At 43.2% G+C, this 27,005-nt stretch overlaps 1 protein-coding gene and 1 long non-coding RNA gene across 5 annotated transcripts in view; one reads left to right on the forward strand and one right to left on the reverse strand.

The window, feature by feature from the left end:
• Nucleotides 1-19,746, reverse strand: part of LOC309339708 — a 29,083-nt gene extending 9,337 nt beyond the window's left edge. Inside the window, exon 1 of the long non-coding RNA XR_014155539.1 lies at nucleotides 19,546-19,746. This is a non-coding gene — a long non-coding RNA (uncharacterized lncRNA). The remainder of the gene's footprint in view (nucleotides 1-19,545) is intronic.
• Nucleotides 1-27,005, forward strand: part of NPAS2 (neuronal PAS domain protein 2) — a 100,670-nt gene that overhangs the window by 26,170 nt on the left and 47,495 nt on the right. The window contains exon 1 of one of the 4 annotated variants that reach the window (XM_081857892.1): nucleotides 20,175-20,772. The exons of 2 other annotated variants lie outside the window; for them this stretch is intronic. In XM_081857892.1, the coding sequence (XP_081714018.1) occupies nucleotides 20,459-20,772 (314 nt within the window). In that variant the 5' untranslated portion in view covers nucleotides 20,175-20,458. Of the gene's footprint in view, nucleotides 1-20,174; nucleotides 20,773-27,005 lie in introns of those variants that run through there. One more of the 4 variants, XM_081857893.1, reaches the window with a different exon arrangement.

The raw sequence follows: 27,005 nt of genomic DNA on the forward strand, positions 1-27,005 counted from the left end.
GTAGGGGGTAAGCTGAACTGGACGCAAAGCTGCACTGAACTCATTAATGTACATGCACAGGAATGTGCTCCCAAATGCTTTTGTTCTCAAGTTAATTTAAACCAAGGCTGATTGCTACATGTGCGGAGCAAATAACAGTATGATTTTAGTCCACCCCACTAAAAGAGCATAAGAAATACTTTGGGGCAGTCTGCTGAGTATGTATAGCATTGCATCTGACAAGTGGGTTAATTGAAATGAAGGCAAATGTGACCCTCCTCTACAATTGGTCCTTCGGGCATCAAGTTTAATGTTACTATTACTGTGTTCAGAAACGTTCTGTGGGAAAGCATAGTGATGAGCTAAACTTAGTTCTTCACTGCAGAAACACAGAATGATGTGGATTAAACATGACTCAAACTCGCCGCGAGAAATCTCCGCTCGGAAATTCTTGTAGCTCTTGCAAATATTTCTGAAGGATTATAACAACATAAACTTTCCGGCATAGAGAAACGTGAAAGTACCACAACACAACACTTCAATGTGCACAATCAAATCACATGCATTAGGGTCAACCTGCCACTAGTGTTGCCGTAGGGCAGAATCTTGCAGACCATATTTTATGTTGCAGAGCGAATTCTGCAGACACTTTACGGTGCAGATTCTAGAGCTGATTGTCAGCGGTTGCAAAGCGCAGCTACGTCTCTACCAGTTAGTCCCACGCTTGATGTGCAACATCGGGTGTGGGCAGGTGAGCGTGGCTTGGTTTGGCCGAAGTTGCCTTATGGACTTAATGGAGAGATCTGCTACAGAACCAAGGTAGGGATTGCTATGTTCTGCCTTCACTGCCAGAGGCAGCATGCCTCTCAGTACCAGTTGCAAGTGGACAGATGCACTTATGTCCTGTTCGAAGGTTTCCTATAAGCGTTCAGTTGGCTACTGTCAGAAGAGGATGCTGAATTAGATAGGCCATTGTACTCATGCAGCAGGGCTCTTATTTCTTAGGAAAACTTGAAGCATCTGATCTTTTCAAATTCTGCGCTGATCCACGCCTTCCAGACTGTGTGTATTTTATATAGAGCAACCATGTCACAGAAAGCAAGAAAAAAAGGAAATCTAGCGATCAGACCTGATCAGAGTCCTGTAGTTTAGTTGTTGCTACTACTCTCCTTTGCCTCTGCAATATCCTCTAGATTACATGCTCAGCAGGCATGAGTCACTGCCTGTAACACTCAAGCCAGAAACTAGCTGCAATTATGATTTAATCCAGTCATAAAAGACAGTAAATGCTCTGTGCCCTAGCAATGCCCTACTGAATGCCTTAAAAGAAATGCCTTTTCTCCCCCCCCCCCCTTATTCTTTGCAGTTCTACATCACAGCAGTTGTACCAAGTGAGCTAAGCTGATACAGTCTCTTGGAATTAAATCAGCAGGTCAGAGTATGTTCTCTTCATTTTCATGGAAAGAAACACATTTGAGTTCTGCTATGGATGGAAAAGCTGTAGTCCGGTACTTCCTTCTTTCTGGAATTCATAATAGGAAAGATCACATGAGTACTGTGTAAAATGCACTTAAAAAGGTAAAGGTACCCTTGACTGTTAGGTCCAGTTGCGGATGATTCTGCGGTTGCTGCGCTCATCTCGCTTTACTGGCCGAGGGAGCCGGCATACAGCTTCTGGGTCATGTGGCCAGCATGACTAAGCCACTTCTGGTGAACCAGAGCAGCCCACGGAAACGCCGTTTACCTTCCCGCTGGAGCAGTACCTATTTATCTACTTGTACTTTGACGTGCTTTCGAACTGCTAGGTGGGCAGGAACTGGGAGTGAACAATGGGAGCTCACCCTGTCGCGGGAATTTGAACCACCAGCCTTCCAATTTGCAGGCCCTAGGCTCAGTGGTTTAGACCACAGCGCCACCCGCGTAATGTAATGTAATATAATGTAATGCACTTACATTAGTTTTAAAAACATACACTCCACATTTATTTATTTATTTTAAAAAAGATCTCAAGGAATCTTGCAAGAGTAAAATGCTCAAATAACCTCTTTGAGGTTTCAGTGATTAAACCAGCAGTATATAAATCCTGTTAAATAAAATAAAATGCATCTCACAACGTTTTGAGGCATTTTACAACAATAAAACAGCCAAATTAGCTGCTTAGGGGTTATTGTTGTTTTTGTTTAAGCAGTTTACAAAGCCTGTTAAATAAATACAACCAAATAAAAAAAAACATAAACCAGTAACAAAAAGCATAACTTACTAAGATATAAAACATAAACATAAAACAGCATCATGAAAAACAGCAGTTAACGTGTGCAGAAATAAATAATAAATTTATTTTTTTAAAAAAAACCAGTCATTCAGAAAGCGATGATCTAACTATTACTATGATTCTCACCTCCTGGATGCTGTTCTGCTGAGCTATAGCTCTTACCCTAATAAATAACTGCATGCTTTGATTATACTAGCTGCCTATTCTTGTCATACTAGAAATGCTGTTGATGATTCCTGGATCAGCCAGCTTGTTGATACCAAGAGAGTGGGCACATTTTCAATTTTTATTTTAAGGTTGATGCATATGTAATACAAACGTATATGCTGCACCTGCGTATGATACAAGTTGTGGTTGTTTCCACAGAAACCATACAACTAAGTCATACTGGGGAGAAAGTATTATAGACCCTATAATATAGACGTTGGAGGAAGCCAAAGCACTATTCTCATTAAAGGCCTTTCTGTACAATTTTTCCCCTTGCCCAATAAATACTTTGGTCAAATTACTGGGAAAGCAACTCTCAATAAACAGCCAGTGTGTCTGACAACGCTATATGCAACATGTTCTCCCAAAAGATTATTGGCTTTAAGAAAAATAAATTTGATCTGGGCTTTCTTGGTCTATTCAAGTGCACATGTCATCAAAACACTAGGCCTATTTTGAACAATGTGACCCTTTTTTGGATAAATAAAATCTGAGTCTAGTGGCTTGGTATTCATGTAATCATGGTGTCTTTGCCAGCAAGGTTTTTTTTGTTTTTTTTAGATGGAGTATGTTATAACAACTGAATGGGTTCTGCATTATGATAAAGTAGGTCAAGCAGCAGTGGAGTTGGTTTTTTACCATGCTAAGGTTAACAAGTCGCATGTAACATTTGCCTCGGGAGGACAATAGCATGGCCTTGGTGTACATGATACCACAGCGGGATATCAATAGCTTCGGGTTCCAGTTAAATGGCATCATGGTGTGCTCTTTCAGGCAAAAAAATTATATCTACAATTGTTTGACGATGATCTCCCTAGCGTACGCGATGGAACCTGACAGTTTAAGGAGTCCCACGCATATATTGATGGAAGTCTTTGCAACCTTGTCCCACCCACCGATCATTTTTTTTAGCATAAAGCAAAGAGCAAGTAGAGGTAACAGCAGCAACTGAAACTAATAGCTCTGATGGCTTCTCATCCTCTGAACAGAACCATATCTACCTTTACACTTCAGCTCTTTAAAAAAGCAATTACCCCAATAGATCCCAAAAGTCAATGATAGAGAATTCTGAAAATTTCAGACCCCATTTTAAGAGGAATGGGCACTATACCACAAGTACAATAAAAACAATACTTAATCAAAGGCAAATGGTCATTAGCATGTTCCACTGAGTAGTGTCACTTTTTGCTATTATTTCAGTAAACTTTGCTATACAAATTAAAAAGCAAGAAGTATAATTTTTTCAATAAGAACACCTGATTCCCAGGTATTGGATTTTCTATATTGAAAGGGGAGGGCAGGGGTCAAGACTGTACCTTTTCAACTCTGTGATTTTAATTCCCCTTGCTCCCACCCGTTACAAAATTCACCATCCTGCTTCCAGGTATATGAAGTCCATTTGCAGTTCTAGCTATATGTTCTCCAAGTCTTTGACTATTTATTCCTCATCCCAGATCAACAGCTCAGTTAGAAAGAACCATATGTAGCACTTTAAGACTGCAACTGTCAGAAGTACTTCCTGATGTTAAGTCAGAATCTCCTTTCTTGTAACTTGAAGTCATTGGTTTGAGCCCTATCCTCCAGAAAAGGAGAAAACAAACTTGCTGTATCCTCCATGTGGCAGCCTTTTAGATATTTGAAGATGGCTATCATATCTCCTCTCAGTTTCCTCTTTTCCGGGCTAAACATACTCAGTTCCCTCAACTGTTCCAGGCTTTGTTTCCAGACCCTTGATCATCTTGGTTGCCTTGCTCTGCACACATTCCAGTTTGTCAGCATCCTTCTTAAATTGCGGCGCCCAGAACTGGACACGGTACTCCAGGTGTGGTCTGACTAGCAGAATAGAGTGGTACTATTGCTTCCCTTGACCTGAACATTAGACTTCTGTTGATGCAGTCTAAAATAGCATTAGCCTTCTTTTTTGCTGCTGCATCACACTGTTAAGCTAGTGGTCCACTAAGACCTCTAGATCCTTTCCACATATACTGCTAGTAAGCCAGGTGGCCCCCATGTAATCACAGCATCCTTTTCTAAGTACTCAGGGACCGACTATTTAATTACCTGTTCTAGGACCTTTCCTGGTGTTGATGTCAAGCTCACCAGTTGGTACTTACCTGGGTCTTCTTCCCCTCCCTTTTTTAAAGATGGGGACAATTTCCTGCCTCCTGTCTGCAGGGACCTGACCTGTTGTCTACAAATTCTCAAAGGTTATAGATAGAGGCTCTGCAATTACATCCGCAAGCTCCTCTAGTATCCTTGGGTGCAGCTCATCAGGCCCTGGAGATCTGAATTCATTTAAAGTAGCTAAGTGTTCCCTTGTTTCCAGTACATACTGTCATTTACTAATTATATACTACTCTGGGCAGGGAACTGAGTCATTGATCTGATTATGAATGAGGCGGCTGATCTGATCTCTATCACTGAGACCTGGGTGGGTGAACAGGGTGGAGTTGGTCTTACCCAGCTGTGCCCACTTGTGTACTCAGTGCAGCATCAGAGCAGACTTGAGGATTGATGAGGCGGAGTTGCAGTGGTCTGTGGAGATTCCCTCCCTCCCTCCCTCCCTCCCTCCCTCCCTCCCTCCCTCCCCCCCTCTCTCCAGGCTCTCTGTCCAGTTGTGGGGGTATCTCGAGTGTATGTTTGGCATTGGGCAGTTGGGACAGATTAGATTTTCTCCTGGTTGCTCTCCAGCAGTCTCCCTGCCTGAGCTAATAGAGCTGGTCTCAGAGGTGGTGTTGAGACTTCCAGGCTGCTGGTTTTGGGGGAGTTCAACATCCATGCCAAGGCAACTGGCTGTGGGGTGGCTCAGGAATTCATGGCTGCCATGATGGCTGTGGGGCTCTCCCAACATGTCACTGCTCCAAAGCATATGTCAGGCCACACCAGGCACCCCCAATCTGCAGCCCTCCAGATATTTTGACCTACAACTCCCATGATCCCTAGGTTACAGGACCAGTGGTCAGGGATGATGGGAACTGTAGTCCAAAACATCTGGAGGGCTGAAGGTTGGGGATGCCTGGGCCACACTCTGGACCTTGTTGTCTCAAGGTGAAATGTACTAACAATGGAGAAAGTATTCTTTGAATCAGTTCAGACTGAATGCTCATTTAGTAGCCAATATCCCTGCAAACAAATTACGATAAATGCTCAGTGTACAGGATGTGCTCCAAAATATTAAAGTGCAATCCTGATTCCACTGAGGCTATTATTTATTATTATTATTTAAATTTGTTAGTCACTTTATCTTCCCCAAAGCTACCCAAAGCAGCTTCTAAACAAACAAAAATAGATAAATTAAAACCAATGGGAGTAGTGTTTACATTTGAAACATTTCACCTACTAATAGCTAATGTTAGCTGTGGATATAAGCTTTTTTTACGCATCTCATCAGATTGGATGCATTTGATTTCTTCACTGCTGCAACTTGGCTGCAATACTGGCATCATGTCATGTCAGCTGCATCCTTTATTTCAAGTACTTAAGAACTGCTTTCCTAGTGTCCAGCAGCTGGCATTAGTCAGAGTGACGAGGGGTTAAACCGTCTCCCAAATAATTTTGGGTGCAATCAAATCATTCCTGGATTTTACAAACTTAATTCTTTCTGTACTGGCCTTTTAAAGACTATACAGATTAAGACTATTTCAGCCTTTCCAGCTGTTCCCCTGAGCCTGGAGTTAGTTATTTATATAAATATATCAAGTAAAGCACTAAATAGATCCAGGGCAACACTTTGTTTTAAAAGAGCACAGGATGTAGGCATCATGTGCACACATTTATCTTATTTCCAAAATCAAAACTGGTCTGAACAAAAGACTGGTAGAAGGCAGAGTTGGCCTAGAGTCAGAATTTGAACAGTTTCATACATCCTGTCTTCATTTTCATCATAGATTAAATCCAAACAGATTCCAAAAACAACAGTGAATTTGTACATCATACTAATTATATAGAAACACTATTGCAAGCATTTTCTACTAATTTCTGAAACATCTCAGAGCAGGGTGCCATCTTGGGAGAGCAAACAAGACACATTGTGACTCATAAGACTGATCCCTTGGCTCCATTGCAAATGGCTATTTAACTCTGGATCCGGATGCAGTTACTATTGTGCATCTATATTATATCACTAATCATGTGGCTGGCTTTGTTACGGTGTCCTTTCTTGCTTGGGTATCTCTGGATTGAAACCCGGAAGTAATGCAAATATATATTATAACAGCCTTAGGTAATAACATTTGTGGCAGTGGCACTGAAGTTTCTGTTAACGATTGGCTGACATAAGAAAGGAGTAGCAGAAGAATTTAGGACTGCTCTGGGCTTAAGGGCCTCTGGCTGCCATTGACCAAATTCCTCTTATCCAAGAGAGCACAAGACTTGAAAAGTAGGAGAAGCAAAGGCCCAGTAAAATAGGGGCTTGGGGAAGTTACAGGTCAAAGAAGGGGAGGAATTTTTGGAAACTGGACTTGGGGTTTGGGAGAGGGAACCGACCAGAGGAATGAGGGGAAGGGGGGAAATGGCCAGAAGTCAAATCCAAGAAGAAAAAGAAAAAGGAAAGAGAGAGAATTACAGAGATAAGAAATCATGATTGTATTCAAAGAACTAGCTAAATATTTGGCTGTAGGGCTAAAGTATGAAGAAATACAATCCTGGTGTGAGTGAGGAAAAGAACACTGGGTTGTTGTTTTTGTGTGTGGGTGTGTGGGGATAATTAATTGAAGAGGATCTGGAGAGGAATGAATGTTGTGGGAGATCTGAGGAGGGAAGTAATTGGGAGGAATCTGGGCCAACCAGAACCCAATGAAAACTCAATGCAAGACATAAATGAAAAAAAACTAAATCATAAACTAAAAAAAGTGTGCCTACATGCTGAAAAAACCCCATCAGTTTTTGTTTTGTTTTTTAACAAAGTCAGAAAAATAAATTGTACAGAATAGAAACAAAGACATTGCGATGAGGAGGAATAGAAAGTAAGTGGTATGGTTTTCCAGATTATTGTTGAACTTAATGACAACCTTTTCAGGTTGTCATTGTTGTTCCAAGGGCAGCTGCAAATAGGTAATAAACAAATGAAGCCCTGCATGCCTGTATGACAATCAACACAGGCAAATTAGCAAAGGCTTTTCTGAGATCCTCTTGGAACAAACTCCTGTGATGTGCCCCTCATAATGTTAGAATGCGTGACTTTGCTTTTCACGGTCCTATGACTGCTAAGTCCAATACACTTTCACACGCTCCTTGTTGGTGGGCAACAATGGATATGTTCTGCTTAATTCCATTTCACACATTACACAATGATGATGGTGGTGGTGGTGATGATGATGATGATATGGCAAACCTGTGTTGCCACTGAGAATATACTCAACAATATATACTCAACAAGGAGCTGACACACTTGATAGAGGAGCTCATCCACAGCTCAGCTCCTTGTGCATTCACTGAGTGCGTGAGAGAAGAGTATAGTCATGTGCGCTGGCCATATCTCTGATTCTGATGTGCCACTGGCCATGCCCCCGGTACCACCCTACATTAGAAAGAAAGGTTCGCTGTGCAGCCCTTCATACTTCTGGAAACCAAACCACAATTTATTGCAAAAAAACAAACCCTGATTGCCCTGCACACATAGCATCCTTTTCTTCTTAATGCTCAATGTGTAGCTGCTGAGGGTGGGGCTGGGCAGCCTGGCCTGTGACTTCAATCCCATAGTGCTCCCATGGCTATGAAAAGGCAAATGGTGAGAGCCCATTGTATATATATCCCTCAGGCCTCTCTGATTACACCTGTATTATACATGTTTCCAGTTCCATGTTGGCTGCGTGTTACCTGAAACATTTTCAGTGTAGACCTGTGACATTTACCATATAACTAAAAACGTGGTATGTGGCCGTCAGACTAAGATCTGTGTGTCTTGTCCAGCTATGTAGCAGAAACTTAGTGTTTGTTTTTACTGTGTGTGTGTGTGTGTGTGTGTGTATGTGTGCGCGCACGTGTGTGTGTGCATTGCAGTCAGATTGATTGTAAATAGCATACTTACATAAAATATTTGTTTTTTCAAATGTGAAGGGTGGATCCACCAAAATGTCACATGGCCCTTAGTGACAGAACATCTGTTTTGCAAGGTTTGGTTCAATCCCCAGCAGGGTAGGGTTGGGAATGTTGCCAGCCAGAAAATCTGGAGAGCTGCTGCCAGTCAGTGTAATAATAAATAAATAAATAAATAAATAAATAATAATAATAATAATATAATTTCATAAAATTTATACACGATTTGATGGGGGGACTTCAAAAAACCCTACAGAGTTATATGGATCAATGGTGTGACTCAGTGTAAGACAGGTCCCTATGCTTCCATTTTGGGATGTGGGTGGTGCTATGGTCTGAACCAGAGCCTCTTGGGCTTGCTGATTGGAACGTCGGCAGTTCGAATCCTCGCAACGGGGTGAGCTCCCGTCACTCTATCCCAGCTCCTGCCAACCTAGCAGTTTGAAAGCATGCCAGTGCACGTAGATAAATAGGTACCGTTGCGGCAGGAAGGTAAACAGCGTTTCTGTGTGCTCTGGCACTCGTCACGGTCCTCCGTGCGCCAGTAGCAGTTTAGTGGGCCACATGGCCCAGAAAACTGTCTGTGGACAAACGCCAGCTCCCTCAACCTGAAGCGAGATGAGCGCCGCAACCCCATAGTCGCCTTTGACTGGACTTAACCGTCCAGGGGTCCTTTACCTTTTGCCTGTGCTTCCATTTCCTTAGATTCCAGTACTGTGCTATTCCTGACATCACAAGGAGGAACAAACTTGTTCTAATATTGTTTACAGCCAATCACATCAGCAGATGTTAATGGCAACACCTTTCCTGAAGGCTTCCTGCATTTTTGGGGTGGCGGCAAGGAAATGAAAGGCCTCTGCGCTCCATCCTGTGCCTCGTAACTCACCCGTGGCAATACATTAGACCTTCGGTAAAGTGCAGCTTGTCACATCTTGTTGTCTCATTGCTTGTTATAAATAAACATGTTCCTAATAACAGTGATCTGTCTCCTTCACGACCTGACTCACTGGAGTTGTTTGGGATTAGGAACAAGCATTTCAAAGGAAGGAATTTCGGTGGCAGCAGAAATGAAACGTGAAAAGGGCACCGTGAGGGTAGGGTTAGGGCAAGCTACATCAATCTCTGTTAGCTGCAATGCCCACATTTTTTTAATGGACTTCTTTCACTATATATTCAGTTGTATTTGACAGAAAAGGAGGTGACTAATCGTTCTGCCTCTCTCTCTGCATTGTAGAGTGTGCAATTACAAATTAATTTGACACTGACTCACACTTTGGCATCAAAAAACGTTTACTGATGTTTTCAGAGGGGAGAGGGCTGGGAAGGTGCCAAAATGCCAAGAAATCACCACGATCGAAGAACTTTTGTGAAGACGGAGTGCGGCACCCACGCCAGCCTTACATTTCCCCAGTCTGCTGCTCAAATGAGCAGGGGAATTGCCGAAAACACCATGAAACCACTGAATTGCAATAGACCAAGAAGTTCAGTGCTATCACTTGTGGAATGAACGGACACCATGAATTTACCACACTATACTTACTCAATGGCTTATCATGTTAGGATGTCTGCAATACCAGCACAAGTGTTTGTTGTGAACGACAGCCGTTAATTACATAAACACCATGGCTGTAGTTTTCTGCGTCTCATCGCTCTCTGACCTCTTTGTCAGTTTACTTGAAGGATTGCCTCACATCATATGTGCCGTCTGGACTACTTAAATCTGTAGAACCGGCATTTTTAGAAGTGCCATGTTTGAACTTTGCAAGAAATTTATCCTTTGGTGTGGCAACACTTACACTGCCCATTGATATCAGGCAGGCTCCTGTCTATGTGGCCACAAACTCTCCTCAGCCACATCCCTCACTGGCCCTTCTTCACACCCTCCTTGATCATATTTGCCTTGGAGAAAAGTCTCCTAAAGCTCTGATAATACCTCTTGCTTGTCTGGATGGAGGTTGGAGAGCGGTGTGTGTGCAGAAACTAGCCTATTATATAAGGGTCAGATTTACATTTGTTGTCCTGTTCACATTTGCCTCTGGCTCTGTCCATGACTGGTTGCCCAGGAGGAAATGTGACATTAGGTTCCCCACCCCCTTACACACACACACACACACACACACACACACACACACACCCCTGCCAATTGAGGACAGCACTTCACACATCTGACAAAGTAGGCTGACAAAGTAACTGAAGCCTAAAGTTATTTACTGAGCTTTCAGAATAGCCAACAAGCACTAGAATAGTTGCTCTATCACTTGTCTTGTCATCAAAGATAATCTTCATAGCCTTAGTACCACATTCTGGCAATGTGCTCTAGAAATATCAACAGCTGAAAGAAACAGGAAAGGAGCTATGGGGAGGTGGAGGGAGAACACCGTTTACCCCATCATTATTCTGAAACAGCTGATGTCATCCAATGCCCCTTCAAAATATATTTGGGGGTGTGCGTTATTGGGTTGCTTTTGTTTTTATTTTGATTATGCATTTACTTGAAGGATTGCCTCACAATCCTTTATATTGTGATTTTATCCTGTGAACTGCCCTGAGACCTGCGGGTATAGATTGGTATACCACAAATAATAATAATAATAATAATAATAATAATAATAATAATAATAATAATAATAATAATAATATTTTAATGCCAAATACCTAATAGAGATGTGCCATGCGTCCAAAACTATTACACTGAAATCTGCCTGCAGATTTATCTTTATATGCTGTGACACAATACAGAAGGCTTCAGCACAGTACAACTCTGACAAGAGGATTATACAAATTCATGTAGGATAGGGTTATCAATGGCTATGTTCTCCCCCCAGTGCCAGAAACAGTATGACTCTGTGTGCCAATTGCTGGAAGTCACAAGTGAAGAAAATACTATTGCCTTCAGGTCCTGCTTGCAAATATCCCCTAGGCATGACTGTGAGAACAGGATGCTAGATCAAGTGGACCTTTGTCCTGATTGGGCAGGGTTTTTCTTATGGTCTTATGACAATCCAAGTTCAATGTCATCTGTACTCTATGGGAGGAAGGCAAGCAATGGGAAGCAACTACTTGCAAACTTGGAACTCCTATTCAGGGAAGATTCATTCACGTAGCTTGTGCCCCTGAGATCTCCAAAGACTTATGCTTTGTTTGTTAAGTGTGTGGAATTGGCAACCACCTTTTGTAAACTCTGTGATTTTAAGGATTCCCACACAATGGGATTTTTTCTAAGGTGAACACTTATCAACAGTAAGTCCTTTTTGTTATGTTTTTGCTGTTTTGGCAGACTTCTGTTGTGTTGCTGTTCTGTATATTGTGATCTACTCTTCTGTTTTTCATAGCTGTAAGAATCCCTTAGTATGCTTTTTTGGGTGTATACTTCCCTTTCAAGTGTATACTTGTTACTGTATAATGCAGGAAACAGACAAGAGTTTGCTAATGGAACAGGGAGCTGTAGAGGCTGAGCTGACCCTGAAAATCAGTTCAATTGCCATTATTAGTCTCAGCCTGAACCAAAACACAAGGACCCACAGATGTTCTGAGGTTGATGCTGCCGTTGTGCATACATGCTCTTTCAATTGTTCCTAGTTTACTAAATAGTTGCTAGTTTTTGAGAAGATACAGGTGGGCCAACTGTCTGTTTTACTGATTGACCTGTTGTGCCTGCTTGTTCCCGCTAGTGATTCAGACTGAAACAATATACATCAGATCAGGATGTCAAGTACTGTGATAGAGTCCAGTTCTGAACATTGCATCTGAAATTGTGTCCAAATGGTATTTGTGGATCTTCATGAACAGATGGAGATACAGGCAGAAGTAGAGCATTGACAGAATTTTTATATCAAATAAATAAAGAGATAAATGGAACACTTTGACAGAATACGTGCTAAAATTAAGCTGCTGGTCAGACAGATATATGTGTTAGCATAGTGGAAATAACTCATCTTATGTACAGTCTCTGAATAGCAGTAACAGATGGAGATTATAGTGCTGCTCCAAAAGGTTTTCTTTTTCTTTTTCCTTACAAGCATTTCTAAGGGCAAGCTAGATGTGGTGTTAAATGTATCTTTGCATCCAGTGTGCTGGCGTGCTGCTGTTGTTTTAAATGCAAATAGCATCAATTGATAATAGTCAGGGCCACAGCAGATGGAGAGTTCAACCCTTTCCACACCTGTTGTGGTCCTTATGAAAACCAGCCCTTTGAAATTGCTATTTGCATTGGTAGGAAATCCAAATATTAACGCGCGGGGGGGGGGGGGGGGCTCTCTCCAAAGCAAATTAGGAATTGATCTCAGAAGAGCAATAGTTCTTAGGACTGCAGCATGGGAGGAAATGGTTAAATTGCCTCTCCATGCCTGCTTCATAAATACAGTGGTACCTTGGGTTAAGAACTTAATTCATTCTGGAGGTCCGTTCTTAACCTGAAACTGTTCTTAACCTGAAGCACCACTTTAGCTAATGGGGCCTCCTGCTGCCGCCGCACCGCTGCTGCACGATTTCTGTTCTCATACTGAAGCAAAGTTCTTAACCCAAGGTAATATTTCAGGGTTAGTGAAGTCTGTAACCTGAAGCGTATGTAACCTGAGGTACCACTGTATCCTTCTTGCTGATGCTGTCTGCACATACATGAAAACTTCAATGCCAAGACACATTTAATGACACATCTAGACACGATAATCATAGAATTGTAGAGCTGCAAGGAACCCCAATCCCCAGCAAAAAGAGCTGTTTTTACAATGCAAACCCACATCCCATCAGCAGAATGTGCAATGTCCAGTGCAATGTTCTGCCCACTTTTGTCTCTGGCATGCACCCCTCTGGCTGAAAAAAGTTCACTACCCCTAATATAAGCATGCATTCATTCGAATGAAACTTCAGCGCAGCGTGTCTTTTCTTCACAGTCTTCTTTGCATCTTAAAGAAAAAAACCTCATTCTGAGACCTTACCTAATCTGCAGGAAGACCTGCTACTGTGTGGTGCAGTGTCTGATCAAAGCTGAATAAGATTTAGGGGAATTCACAATGGGTAGAGATCCTCATTGCACCACCTGTTTGAAGTTCCCGTCTTTTGTTACCTGTTGAAGACACAGCATCTCTTCCAGGAACAAAGAGATGGCGAGCCTACATTATGCTCAGCACCTGACAATTGTAGATTTCAATGGAGTGTCCTTTGAAAGGGTAATAGCAGCTTCAGAAAGTGGGGTCAGGAGCACTGGCAGGGAGAAAAACAACAACGAAACGTTTATTTTTCAATCCCATCCCACGGTTCTGAGGCTTTTGCACAGTTGCTTTTTTATGTACTCAGAAACATGCATGTTCCTTGCATCATAGACAGTTTGGGCCCTCTCCTCCAGTGAAGCTTTCTCTCAACAAGCAAGCCCTGGACATTTGCCAGATTTCAAAATCTAGTGAATATTTTGTACACTTCTGTCCCGTTTGTGGTTAAACATTTGCACGAACTCAAGCATGAACAGGAACACGGCAGTGTGAGCTGCACCTGCCTTCTTCCTCCTCCTATAGTGTATCATTCAAGAATCAGAACCCACAACAGTTCTGTGCTGAAAACACACTGTACCCTGCAGTTCAAGTGCTTGAGATGTCCTTTTGTTTAAAAAGCAATTGAACAAGAACACGTGCTATACATAGATCTGGATGATTGTTTGGGCCATTCAAGCCTTGAATGTCAAGTGGCAATATTGGGGAAGATAGATCCCTTGTCCTATGAAAAACTAAAAACCAAAATGTATACTGTGAATCTCTTGATGCCTGTAAGAGCAGGGCTGTTTCATATTAATTTACTTAACAAATGCTTTGTTCTACACGCCATAATTAAGAGTTACAAATTCACAAAGGAGCCAAGGCTAAATTTAAGGGGAAAGCACTTCCACTGATCTTTTCAGAGCTAGAAAACAGGGTAGTCGTCGTCCCCCCACAGCTGAATCTTCTCTCTATATAAGGTTTTTTGAGTGCAGCACAGAAGGTTATGTTAACCGATTTGCCCACTAAAGAAGGGACTCAATGTACATATTGTTACTTATGGGGAGTCTCTAGAAAAGTGGTGGATCATCTGTGCGCCTCCAGACATTGCTGACTGCAACTGCCATTATCCCTGACCACTGGCTGGGACTTATGGTAGTTGAAATCCAACGTATGAAGGGCTACAAGTTAGTCACCCATGATGGGTGGCGCTGTGATCTAAACCCATTGAGCTTCTTGGGCTTGCCGAATGTAAGGTCGGCAGTTCTAATCCGCACGGCGGGGTGAGCTTCCAGTTGCTCTGTTCCAGTTTCTGCCCACCTAGCAGTTTGAAAGCATACCAGTACGAGTAGATAAACAGGTGTGGCAGGAAGGTAAATGGCGTTCCTGTGCGCTCTGGTTTCTGTCACAGTGTTCCGTTGCACCAGAAGCGGTTTAGTCAGGCTGGCAACATGACCCAGAAAGCTGTCTATGGACAAACGCCGGCTCCCTCAACCTAAAAAGCAAGATGAGTGCCACACCCCACAGTCACGTTTGACTGAACTTAACCGTCCAGGAGTTCTTTACCTTTATCTAGATAAGAGCCTCCCAATGGTAAGTGTTCCATGGCAACTTTAATGCATTGTTACAGCCATGCCATCCCACAGCAAGCACAATTGGTTACTGGGATGGAATGATTATCTTGTTTTAAGCAAGTTGGATTGTGCTGATTCAGCGATATGTGAGTTGCTACACAAAGTATTCCTTCTGCCACCTCCTCCCTACCATCCAACTGTTGAACAGGGAAGACAAAGTCCCGCTCTTTCAGATTTTATATCTCTGAATTGGGAAGAAAGGAAAATCATAAACCCTAGTATATGATATCTAAAATAGCATAATGGCTTAAAAGACAGCAAGAAAGTCCCTAGCACGCATCAATGCCCCCTAGTGCCCTCCATCACTTTCTGAACTCCAAGAAGCTTTTGTATTGCTGTTTCCTTAAAAAGTGGATTTTTATTTTATTTTTTATTTTGGCAACAAAGCTCTTTAATCCACATGAATTGCGTAAACCTATATTTCCAGTATGCGACTGAATCCCTCCCACAAAACACAAGCAGTCTGGGGGCAGCCCAAGTTAAACAAAGGTGTGGCATTTCACAAGTGCAGCTTTATATTGTCAAGTATGTGAAGCCTTATTCTAGAAGGCAGGTACAACAATGCAGAGACTCTTTCATTACGAGTATTTGATCTCCCCAAATGAGACTAGAATTACCAGTTAGGTAGGTTAACTTGTTCTTGATTTGAATGGCAGGGTGCCCTAGGCTGTGTTCAGCATGCAACAAAGAGCATCTACTGTACTGGCCAACTTTGGAAAAGAAAAAAAGATTGGTTCTAATATAGGTTCTTCCCACTGATAATAGAGTGCTTGATCTCTGATTTCAGAAAAGCTAATAATAACATGGCACCTTTTGTGTATTTATATCATGTTGCTAAACGTAAGGTAAAAGATGCGTTATAATGCCATTATTATAACAGAATCCCCTTTTTAGCTTGTAATTGATTTTCTGATTAATTAACTGGGAAACAATGAGCAAGATGATCGTGTTAAAAACACATTATCTCAAGCTTAAAGGGAGAAAATGCTTGCTCCTCTAACATTAAAAAACCCCCAAAAAGACACCTTCTTATTTTTTTAACTGGTAACTCCACTGGCCTTCATAAAGTAGGCTGCCTCAACATAACTCATCTCCCTGGAGGCAAATCTGTGCCTTATTTTTGACAGCCTCACTAGTGCTTTTTGCGCTTGCAAAACAGACTTAGCAAAGCTGAAAAGGCATTTGAGCTTTTGTTTGTCTCTAGCCTAGCAAATTACCTAGACATCTCAGGTTCTGTCAGATTGGTCTCATTTGTCTACAGTGCTATCCTGGTAGAGAAAACCCTGGTTGTGTAGCTGTTTGCTGTTGTGATGAGCTGTGCCAGCTCAGATCCCAAGTCACTATATCATCTGTGCATCTGTGTTCATACACAGGCCCAGGTTTAGGAATACAGCTTAGCTTCCAATTGAGTCCCGGCAGAGCTGGGGTGAGGGGCTTATGCCCCAAGCATATCTCCAGTTCAGTTGGGGTGAACGATTTATGCCAGTGTAGCTTTGGCTGTCAGGAAAGCCAAAAATCAGACAAATCCAAACTCTTTTATCCTAGTGGGTTTGGTTTACTCTGTTATCTGTTGATCTGCCCATTTTTGCCTCTGGATCTGGCTAGTTTTGCCTGTGAATAGTACTCCATGCACTTTTGCGGCCATACTTGACACAATAGGAATAAATTACATTTTATTTGTTGTGCAACACATGGAAAATTTCATCAGGCACCACACAAAAAGTTTTATTCCACTTCTGTTTAACCTCATGCTTTATACCCCCAGGCATTTATTTTAGTGTGCCAAAGGATAATTTAATCATTGTTTGTAATTTCCAATAAAGGGAAAAAAAAGTTGAGCCACAGCCAAATGAAGAAAGGAGATTTGTGTTTGTGTTTTGTGGGTTTAATCTGATTCTGAGTACAGTCAGCATTCTAAAATAAAGAAAAACAACACTTCACAGTGGTGAACAGCAACTTTTGAACTGGTGAAAGAAATAATTAAACATCATTAACTAAACAATGTGTACAAAACAACCCACCCACTTAGGTTGTAAGCCTAAAATGATACAGCTTCTACTAAATTTATTTGTATCATATATTAGTTTCCAAAAGGAGTGTTGGACACAATAATGCAGGTGAGAAATATATCAACTGCCCTATTTGCCCCACAAAATAGGTCTGGGAGTGTGGCATCATATAACCTTATGCTTTGAGTAGTACCAAGTCGTTTTCTGCCTTGTCATGGCTCCTACTGGAATAAACAGCAACACCCCATCCATTAACTTCAGTTGAGGCATATTTTGAAATGGAGGCTCCATTTCTGAACAAATGGCTTCTTGAATTGTGTCAGTAATCCTATACACACTTACTTGGGAGAACGTCCCATTGGAATAAGTCCCTGCTGGACATGGACCTTGTCTAGTTTGCCACTATGCCCTTCCCCGTGGAGCCATGTATATGGTGGCAATGGTATTATAGCTGCAGATATGTTAACAACAGCCTGCTGTTCAGAGTAATTGCAAAATGAACATCACATCATTAGTGCCACCTGTTTACATGTCCAGATTTCCTTTCATGTCAGTAGTACATACAGGAGCCAGGCCCTGTGACCAGTAAGGCTTTGCAGGACTGGGGCCTTCCTAAGTTTGTTCTGGAGAGGCAAGGCACGGCTGCACAGGTGAGGCCGCTTGGTAACTCACTGCACCTGGTGGCAAGAGCCGGGAAGGGATATAAGGTCAGCATTTCCCTTCAGCTCTTTGCCACAGAAATACGTTTCCTGCCTTGCTGTGTTTGGCTTCTTGCTTCCTGATCCCGGGACCTTGGCTTCTGGACTTTCGTTCCTGCTCCCACCCCGCCATCCTGCCCCTGGTCCTGACACCCTCAGCTGGGACTACGGTCGCCTGTAGACCAGACTATGACATTTTATTGACTGCCTGTATGTTTGTCAAGCATCTAATAAAAATAAGAACAATCAGAACTGAACTGGATTTGTGGCTACAGGTGATATGGGTAAACATCAGTCTGCCTACTAATTATAGTTCACACTAATCCATGGGCTTGGGCTTGCAGATAACACCTCCAGCTGAATAGATGCTACACCTGGTGGAACTCTTATCTCATATACTAGGACTTGTCCTATTATAGTTCTATTGTGGTGAAATATAGGGCAGAATTATATTAATTTTTATTTAGGCTTCAGATTTTCATCTCTTAACTTAATTTGAAGACACAGGGTGGAATTGTGTTGAGCTATGTTGATTGTTCCATCAAGGCAAGCTTCTCAGATGGAACTTTCCTCGCCTCCGTCTATGTGCTGTTCTGGGGCTTCTCCCAACCGCTGCTCTGAACCAATTTGTGGGGTGCAAGCAGAGAGAAAGGGGAAAGCCCCATTGCACAAATGGAACTCCCTGTGCAGGGTTTCCACTGACAAGACTTGTGAGTTGAATCTCAACTAACTTTTACTCAGTCTACCCCTATAGAAACTAATGGCTCTATGACTAGCTTAGGTCCATTGAAGACAACCCATATAACTATCTATGTGAGGGAGGTTACATTATGTCTCATTCAAACTCCCTTAATAGCTAAATATCTTACTGTCCAATATTGGAAGGCCTGACGCCAGCACTTATCAAAACTTGGTCAACGGACCTTCAGGACCTGGAAGTCAAAGATCAAATCCTGCAATACTGAATGGGTGTGATGCCATCACTGAATCCAATGGGTCATGCTGAGAATAGACTCATTGGACTTAAGTCCATTGATGGTTTGAGCATGACTAAGATTTGATGCAATCTACAACGAACAAATCTTTTCCCATAAGGAAAAAGAAGCACACATATTGCTTGTGTGCTTAGGGGGGATATTTGGCATCTAAAATTAGATAAATATAGTGCAGCTTGAGGTTTTGGTCACTTACGTTAGAGAATTGATGCACAGGGACTTATTAAAATATAAGTCAATCAAAACATAGACACCACAAATTTGAAATATGAGTTTGGGAATCCTTTGATTTTTTTTTTTAAATACATGAACATTCAAAATCTAAAACAGAAGCATCCACACAGGCATACTTGACATCCAAGTATGTTTCATTTAACCTGCATTAGTCGGTTCACTTGTGTCCAGGGTTGTACTAGCCATTCATAGGCTTTCCTGAAAAAAAGCTTATACAGTCTTTCAGCAAGTGTTCACTTCAGATATCTAAACACATTTAAGCAATCTCCTGAAACAGATGTTATGGCATCAGGTGGCAATGGCTGGTTGCCGAACACCCAAACAGCAGAAGTGAGAAAGCACCTTACTGTGCAGCACACGGCCAGGATTAAGAATACCTTATGCAATGGCCAGTATACTTATCTGATCCTCAATATTCGCGTCGTGCAGTCAGTCTATTTAACTATATAGAGAGACGGAGATATATGCTACACACACGCGCAAGTTCTAGTTTGTTATAGAAACGACAACCTACCTTCCCTCCGATCTCACACTAAGGGTCAAATTCTTTTTTCTTTTTAGGTCCTCCCATGTCTCCTCCTCTTCCTCTCAGACTCGGGTGGGGGTGGGGGCAGGTCACGTATAATGTTTGCTAAAATATGTAGGTCAGTGGAACATTTCCTGCACTTGTGCAAAAACAAGAGGAGGGACCGCTTTTTCTCCCCCCCCCCCAGCTTTCTCTCTCTCTCTCTCTCTTTCCCTACCCCCCCTCCAAAAATCTAAGCCCACCCACTTTTTCCGAAAGTGGGGGAGGAAGGCTGGGTGCGAGGACGGGAGGCGGCGATCCAAGAGTCCCATTCCACCTCCCTGACCCATTTCGCAGCTTGGCTCGGAGCTGCTGCTGCTGCTCACCGGCGACTCCCGCTCTCCTTTTGCTAAAGAGCCTGGTTTATTTCTCTCTCTCCAACAGCAGCAGCAGCAGCAGGAGGAGGAGGAGGGGACCTCCCCTGCTCCCCGCCCTACTAAATCGGGAAGCGCACGCTTCCTACTCTCACTGGAGACGCCGGCGAGGGAGCGCGAGCAAGGCTCCCCCGATGGTCTGAGGGGCGCCGGAAGCCGCCGAGCGGCGCCCCAGCGACTCGCCCCCCTCTCGGCTGAGAGCGGGCGCGGATGAGGCGCTGCTGGGGAGGATGCCCCGCTCTTGGCCCCGGGGCAGCAACTTCCCGCCCAGGGAGCCCTTGCTGGAGCCGGCGCGCTCGCAACTTCATGCCCCGAGAGAAGCCCGCGCTAGCAGCAGCTCCCCAGGCGCCCTCAGTCTGCGTCTCCCTCCTCTGGAGGCTCCCGGCCGCTTTCGCGCCTTTGCCGAGCCGCTTTTCCCGCCAGTCTCCAGGCTGGGCCGGCGCTGAGGGGGAAGCGGGAGCCCGGCATGCGGAGTCTCCCCTCACACCATGAGATACAGCCGGCGGAGGTGCCACAACAGCAGAGACACCGCCGCTAGCAGCAGCAGCAGCAGCAGCCCCGGTCGAGAAGCGGAGCCGCAGCCGCCTTCTCCCGCCGCTTTGGCGTGCGCCACGGAGACTTGGTCCGGAGACCTCTGGCACGAGTGGAAGAGCAGCAGCGGCGACGGCCCCGGGGAAAGTGGCCGCCGTAGCAAGCTCTGCAGCGGCGCACAGGTCGCCACCGCGGACAGCAGCAGCAGCAGCAGCAGCATCTGGCGCGTGCTGGCGGCGCGCGCCCACCTCTCCCAGTACAGGCACTTCAGGTAAGCCCAAGCAGGTGGCGCCTGACACAGTGACACAGATAAACAGCAAGAGCAGCGGGTCACTCCGGCCGCCTCTTCGCGCGGCGAGCGGTGGGGGGCGCCCTCGCTTTCTTTCCAGGGGGGGGGGGCGCGCGCGCACAGGTGGCGGCAGCTCAAGTCAGGTGCAAGGGCATGGGAGGAGATGGCCTGGGCCCCCTCCGCCGCGCGCAGAAATCGAGGGTCGTGCATGAGACAGACACATACACACCTTAAAGCTGATAAGGATGCTTCGCCAAGTCAATGGTACAGGCAAATTGATGATGATAATTCTTGAGGGGTGCTGAGTCAGGGTAATTTTCACCAGAGGCTGTGAATTTGGTTGTTTTTTTTCCTGGCAGCTGCAGTTCAGATGTAATTCCCACGTTGGCCAGAACACACTTTGTACAGTGGTGCCCCGCAAGACGAATGCCTCGCAAGATGAAAAACCCGCTAGACGAAAGGGTTTTCCGTTTTGGAGGTGCTTCGCAAGACAAATTTCCCTATGGGCTTGCTTCGCAAGACGAAAACGTCTTGCAAGTTTTTCTGACTTTTTTCCCCTCCCCCCCCTTTTTCTAAGCCGCTAATAGCGCTAATCCGCTAAGCCGCTAATGGCCGTGCTTCGCAAGACAAAAAAACCGCTAGACGAAGAGACTCGCGGAACGGATTATTTTCATCTTGCGAGGCACCACTGTATTAAATACAACTCTTTTTTAAAAAAAATAAAAAGAAATCATATGAATAGTATTCAAATGGGTACACTGCGCTAGATGATCCTCATGGTCCCTCCCAACTCTACAGATCTATGTTCCACAAACAACGCAGTGAGGCTGAGAGGTGATTTTAAAATGCAGTTGTGAAAATGGCCTGAGGCTGTGAGGGTTAATTTTGTGCGTCGTGGTCTTTTAAAAATAACACCTCAGTGTAAGTTTTTAAGAAAGATCATCATAATACATACATACAGTGGTACCTCGGGTTACATACACTTCAGGTTACAAACGCTTCAGGTTACAGACTCCGCTTACCCAAAAATAGTACCTTGGGTTAAAAACTTTGCTTCAGGATGAGAACAGAAATCATGTGCTGGCAGTGCAGCGGCAGCAAGAGGCCCCATTAGCGAAAGCACGCCTCTAGTTAAGAACAGTTTCAGGTTAAGAACGGACCTCCAGAACGAATTAAGTACGTAACCAGAGGTACCACTGTATGTATATACGGTATCTTTTTGTGTTTCCCATATATTATCTCGGCAGTCCTAACAACAGTACTGGAAGGTAGGCCAATATTGGTGTATCATGTTGTCAGTGGAAGCCTGAGACATGACCACTCAGTGAGTCTGTGGCAGAGATTACAGTTGAGGGAAAGACTTCTTGGTTCCTAATTCTTAGCTCTCATCGTACATTGACTCCTTGGAAGCTAAATAGTGTTTGGATCGTGGGTGGCGCTGTGGTCTAAACCACTGAACCTCTTGGGCTTGCTGATCAGAAGGTTGGCGGTTCAAATCGGGGTGAGCTCCCATTTCTCTGTCCCAGCTCCTGCCAACCTAGCAGTTCGAAAGCACACCAGTGCGAGTAGATAAATAGATACTGTTGCGTTGGGAAGGTAAACGGCATTTCTGTGCACTCTGGTTTCCGTCATGGTGTCCTGTTGCACCAGCAGCGATTTAGTCATGCTGGCCACATGACCCGGAAAGCTGTCTGCGGACAAATGCCGGCTCCCTTGGCCTGAAAGCGACATGAGCGCCCAAACCTATAGTCGCCTTTGACTGGACTTAACTGTCCAGGGGTCCTTTACCTTTGCCTTAGTGCTTGGATCTATGACTGGCTCTGGAAATGGTGTGTTCTAAATAAAGGCTGTCTGTTTCATTTTGGCCTAGGCCTGTGTAATTGTTCTGAAAGAATATATGTTAACATTGTTTCAGGGGGTTAATATTAAGGAATAAGGATTAATCCTTTCCAAAAGCAAATGGATCTCTGTTACTAAGAGACAATCCTGCATCGCAGCAGTGGATTTGGCCAAATTATGTTATTGTCCCATTGTGTTTCTTTGTATGATGACCAGCTCAGGCATTTTCAGATATGTGTGGCAAAACCATCTCCAACCATACCTTATAGAGGACACCCAAAACATCCAGCTGTTGGGGGTGGGACTTGAAATGTGAGTAGTATTGACTTTGCATTACATTTACCAATGACAGTTTATTTGATATTCTAGAAATGCATTTTGGGTGTTGTAGATTCTGAGAATTCTTTATTTCCAAAACAACATTTCTGAAAGGACAGTCACATGCAATCTCTTGTTACTTGCCTATGCTATGACAGTATGCAACTTTGCATTTTGTTGCATGTGCCTCTAACAGGGAAGGCTTTTTTTTTTTTTTAAGTACACCTGTCAATAAAATGATTCAGTTAAAAAAAACAAAAAAAACAAAACCATCTTCATGTATTTTCAGCTTATGGTTGCTATAGCTTCTTGGCTACTTTGGGTATGCTTGAATAGCCAACAGGTGAAGCACTTATGTTCTCCTCACTTTAGAAGCTTTTATATAAATTGTTGTCATCAAGCAGAAACTGAGGGTTAGAGACAGAGGCTGTAGTCACAGAGAGGTTAAATACTGAGGCAGGGCAAGGCTGGGTGAGTGTGAGGCAAGGATTGTAAAAATGTCTTACAATATACTTTACAGTACTGTAAAGTATGTTATAAGATATTTGTATAAGATAATGCTGAATAAGTTTTCCTTTAAAATTCATGATTTCATGTTGATATTTATTATATTGTTACATTGTAGGTAAGTCCACAGATATTACTAGTTTTTATTACAGTGTTAGATTGTCTTGCCTATACGTATCTACATCCTTAGCGGCCCAAGAAAAACAAACAAATGTTTCTAAAGGTTCCCATATGGAGGTGGGAAATAGCTGCAGACCATGAATAATTGAAAATAAATCCTGTCTATGTTTGGGATCACTGTGCCAAAGTTAAAGAAGCATTACAGTATTTCAGTGGTCTGGAGTTTTCTGTATGTTTTGTTGAAAAGGGGGAAAATATAACAGTTTTTTGCAGTTCTCATATGTGTAATGTTCCTTTGAAAGGTGCACATATTTGGGTATTAAAATAAGTTCAGTTTGACAGAGCAATTGCAAAAGTCCTATGTAACAGCTAGCTCTGAAAATATGCAGGATGCTTATTATTTACACTGTGAACAGCCTTCAAATCCTTTTTTTGTGAGCCTTAAAGAAAATCATCTCCTCCTTCACATAATGTGTGTGGAAGACAAAACGTAGCATGAACAGTTCTGTCTGCAATGCTTAAATCAATTCAGGCTCTGAAATTATTATTTTTAAACATTTTGTAACAAGAGGAGTTAGACTCTAGTTGTGTATTTTGCTGCATGAAGAGGGAAATAATTTAAATGACTTTTAAAAAGATAGTTAGAAATGTCTTCTATGCTCTAGCTCATTGTAAATAGAACAGGTAGGAAAAAATTCTGCCTTTAGCACATATTCTGTGTAATATAATAGTTGTTTGTACTCTCACATTTATTAAGGGCAGAGTTTACAGAGAGATCTTTGGTTCTTTGAAGTTCTGTGCCACGCTAGATAGAATAATTATGCTTTAAAATGTATTTTATACACTCTTAGGCTCTATACACATGTAGGCTTCGAAATGTTCAGGGGTCATTTTTACATAGTGTGCTTTTGTAAATAGCAGTTCATGCAGTAAGAGGCAACTACTATCTATGCAAAGGGTATTCTCTATTCCTCTCTCGACAATTAGTGTTCCCACAGGTGTTACCCACAAAAAAAAACAACAACAAACATTTTTCACCGTCTTTAGAAAAAGAGAGTATGGAAGCCTATGTGCTGAGTGATATACTGATGTACTTATGTATTGGTATATAGAAGTGACAAAGTTACTACTGTACTGCTTCCCATTTTTAGCTATTTCATTCATAAACAAGTTAAGTATGGCGAAGGAGATTGCCATAGTGCTGCAACATCCGTTGTTGTTTAGTCATTTAGTCATGTCCGACTCTTCGTGACCCCATGGACCAGAGCCCGCCAGGCACTCCTGTCTTTCACTGCCTCCCGCAGTTTGGTCAAACTCATGCTGGTAGCTTCGAGAACACTGTCCAACCATCTCATCCTCTGTCGTCCCCTTCTCCTTCTGCCCTCCATCTTTCCCAACATCAGGGTCTTTTCCAGGGAGTCTTCTCTTCTCATGAGGTGGCCAAAGTATTGGAGCCTCAGCTTCAGGATCTGTCCTTCCAGTGAGCACTCAGGGCTGATTTCCTTCAGAATGGATAGGTTTGATGTTCTTGCAGTCCATGGGACTCTCAAGAGTCTCCTCCAGCACCATAATTCAAACAACATCCATAGGCCTGCCCCAATAGGAGGTAATTGGAGAAAGCGCTCTCTGTGTATGCACAGATTGGGCTTGGGGTCACCTGGCTCAGCTGAAACCAGTTCACCCAAGACCAGGGTGTTCTGGGGGTCTGGTGGGATGGGACAGTGAGACACTTGCCACTACTCTAGATTGTGTTCAGCTCAGTCACATCATCACTATTTTAAAGGATTGTCTCCCCCCCGCCAGGCTCAGGCCAGCTCAGTTGGCAGTAGCCCTGTTGCTGAACAGAGTTTAGGGATAGGGCTAGATTATACTGGCATAATTTAACCCCAGTGTAATTTGTGCTGGCTTCCTGTAGTTTGGAATGCTCTACCAATCTGTTCCTTTTCTTACATCTAGTTGCACTTTGGTCAGGGTTGGGAAACCTGCGGTCCTGCAGAAGGTGTTGGACTATAGATCCCATCCAGTGATCAAGGATGATGGGATATGTAGTACAACATTCCTGGTCTTGGTGCAGTTTTATTTTGATACATAGTTTTGCATTGTTTGCTTTCTCATTTTCCTCCCGTAGTTTTTATTTATTTAAAGGAAATCGATCTGAATAGCGTTGCTGTATTTTTTTATTGCTTTTCTGTATAAGCTACCTAGAGATTTTTTAATTATTATATAAAGAAGTATAATCTTTTATTAAAATAAATAATAAATATTGTTTGCTTTTGCTCTTTGCTTGCAGTACACAATTTGACCATTAGGGTCTAAATTCAGCAGAAGCTATGGGCAGAAACAAACTTGGTGAGAGTGCCTTAGAAGAACACGATTGCTTGTCTAATGTTACGATTTTGGAAGAGCTAAGAGTTTCAAGTTGAGAATAACGAGCTAACCTTGAGATTCCTTGCTGCATCACAGAATGACCTGGTTTGCACGCCTGTGTTTGGATTACGTGACACGCCAGATTCCAGCTCAATTCCTGGAATGAGTGGGGCAGGAATGGAATAAGAGCTTTCCAAGTAGCATGCACCAGTATGATGCATGTTCACTTTAAACCAGTGGCGTAGCGTGGGGGTTGCAGGGGGGGCCGGCCGCACCGGGTGCAACATCTGGGGGTTAGGGTTAGGGTGCGCAAATCCACGGGTTAGGGGGCGCAAATTACTTGCCTTGCCCCGGGTGCTGACAACCCACGCTACGCCACTGCTTTAAACCACAGATAGCTTTATAAGTATGGCTTAATGTGGCATGTGAACAAAGCCGGTGAGATTTCCTGGCGTTCCCCTATTTGCTACAAACATTTACAGATAGGTAGCCGTGTTGGTCTGCCATGGTCAAAACAAAATAAAAAAATTCCTTCCAGTAGCACCTTAAAGACCAACTGAGTTAGTTCTAGGTATGAGCTTTCAGTGTATCTGAAGAAGTGTGCATGCACACGAAAGCTCATACCTAGAACTAACTCAGTTGGTCTTTAAGGTGCTACTGGAAGGAATTTTTTTATTTTGCTACAAACATTATTTTACTTAAAACTACGTTGAAGTTAGTTGAAATTTCCTGCTAAAGAGCTGGGAATATTTGGAATTATTTAATTACTCAGCCAAGAGAGTTTTGTTTAGTGAGCAGAAACCTGAACAAAAAGGCTAGTTAACATTTTGTGAAGTGCAGCAGCTGCATCATATGTCGGTTCATTGTTGCCATGGTAATACATTCAGTGGCATAGGAAGGAGGGTGCGGTGGTTGTGGACCACCCCTGGTGTCATTACTGGGGGGGTGGTGGTGATAAAATGGCAAAAATATGTGTTGGGGTTTTTTAATAAAAAATTGGGCTCGCAACACTTTAAAAAAAAAAAAAAACACCTCCTCCCCCCCCCTTCCTACACCACTGGTAG

Source organism: Podarcis erhardii (genome assembly GCF_964252035.2).
Source record: "Podarcis erhardii genome assembly, chromosome: 4".
Classification (NCBI taxonomy): domain Eukaryota; kingdom Metazoa; phylum Chordata; class Lepidosauria; order Squamata; family Lacertidae; genus Podarcis; species Podarcis erhardii.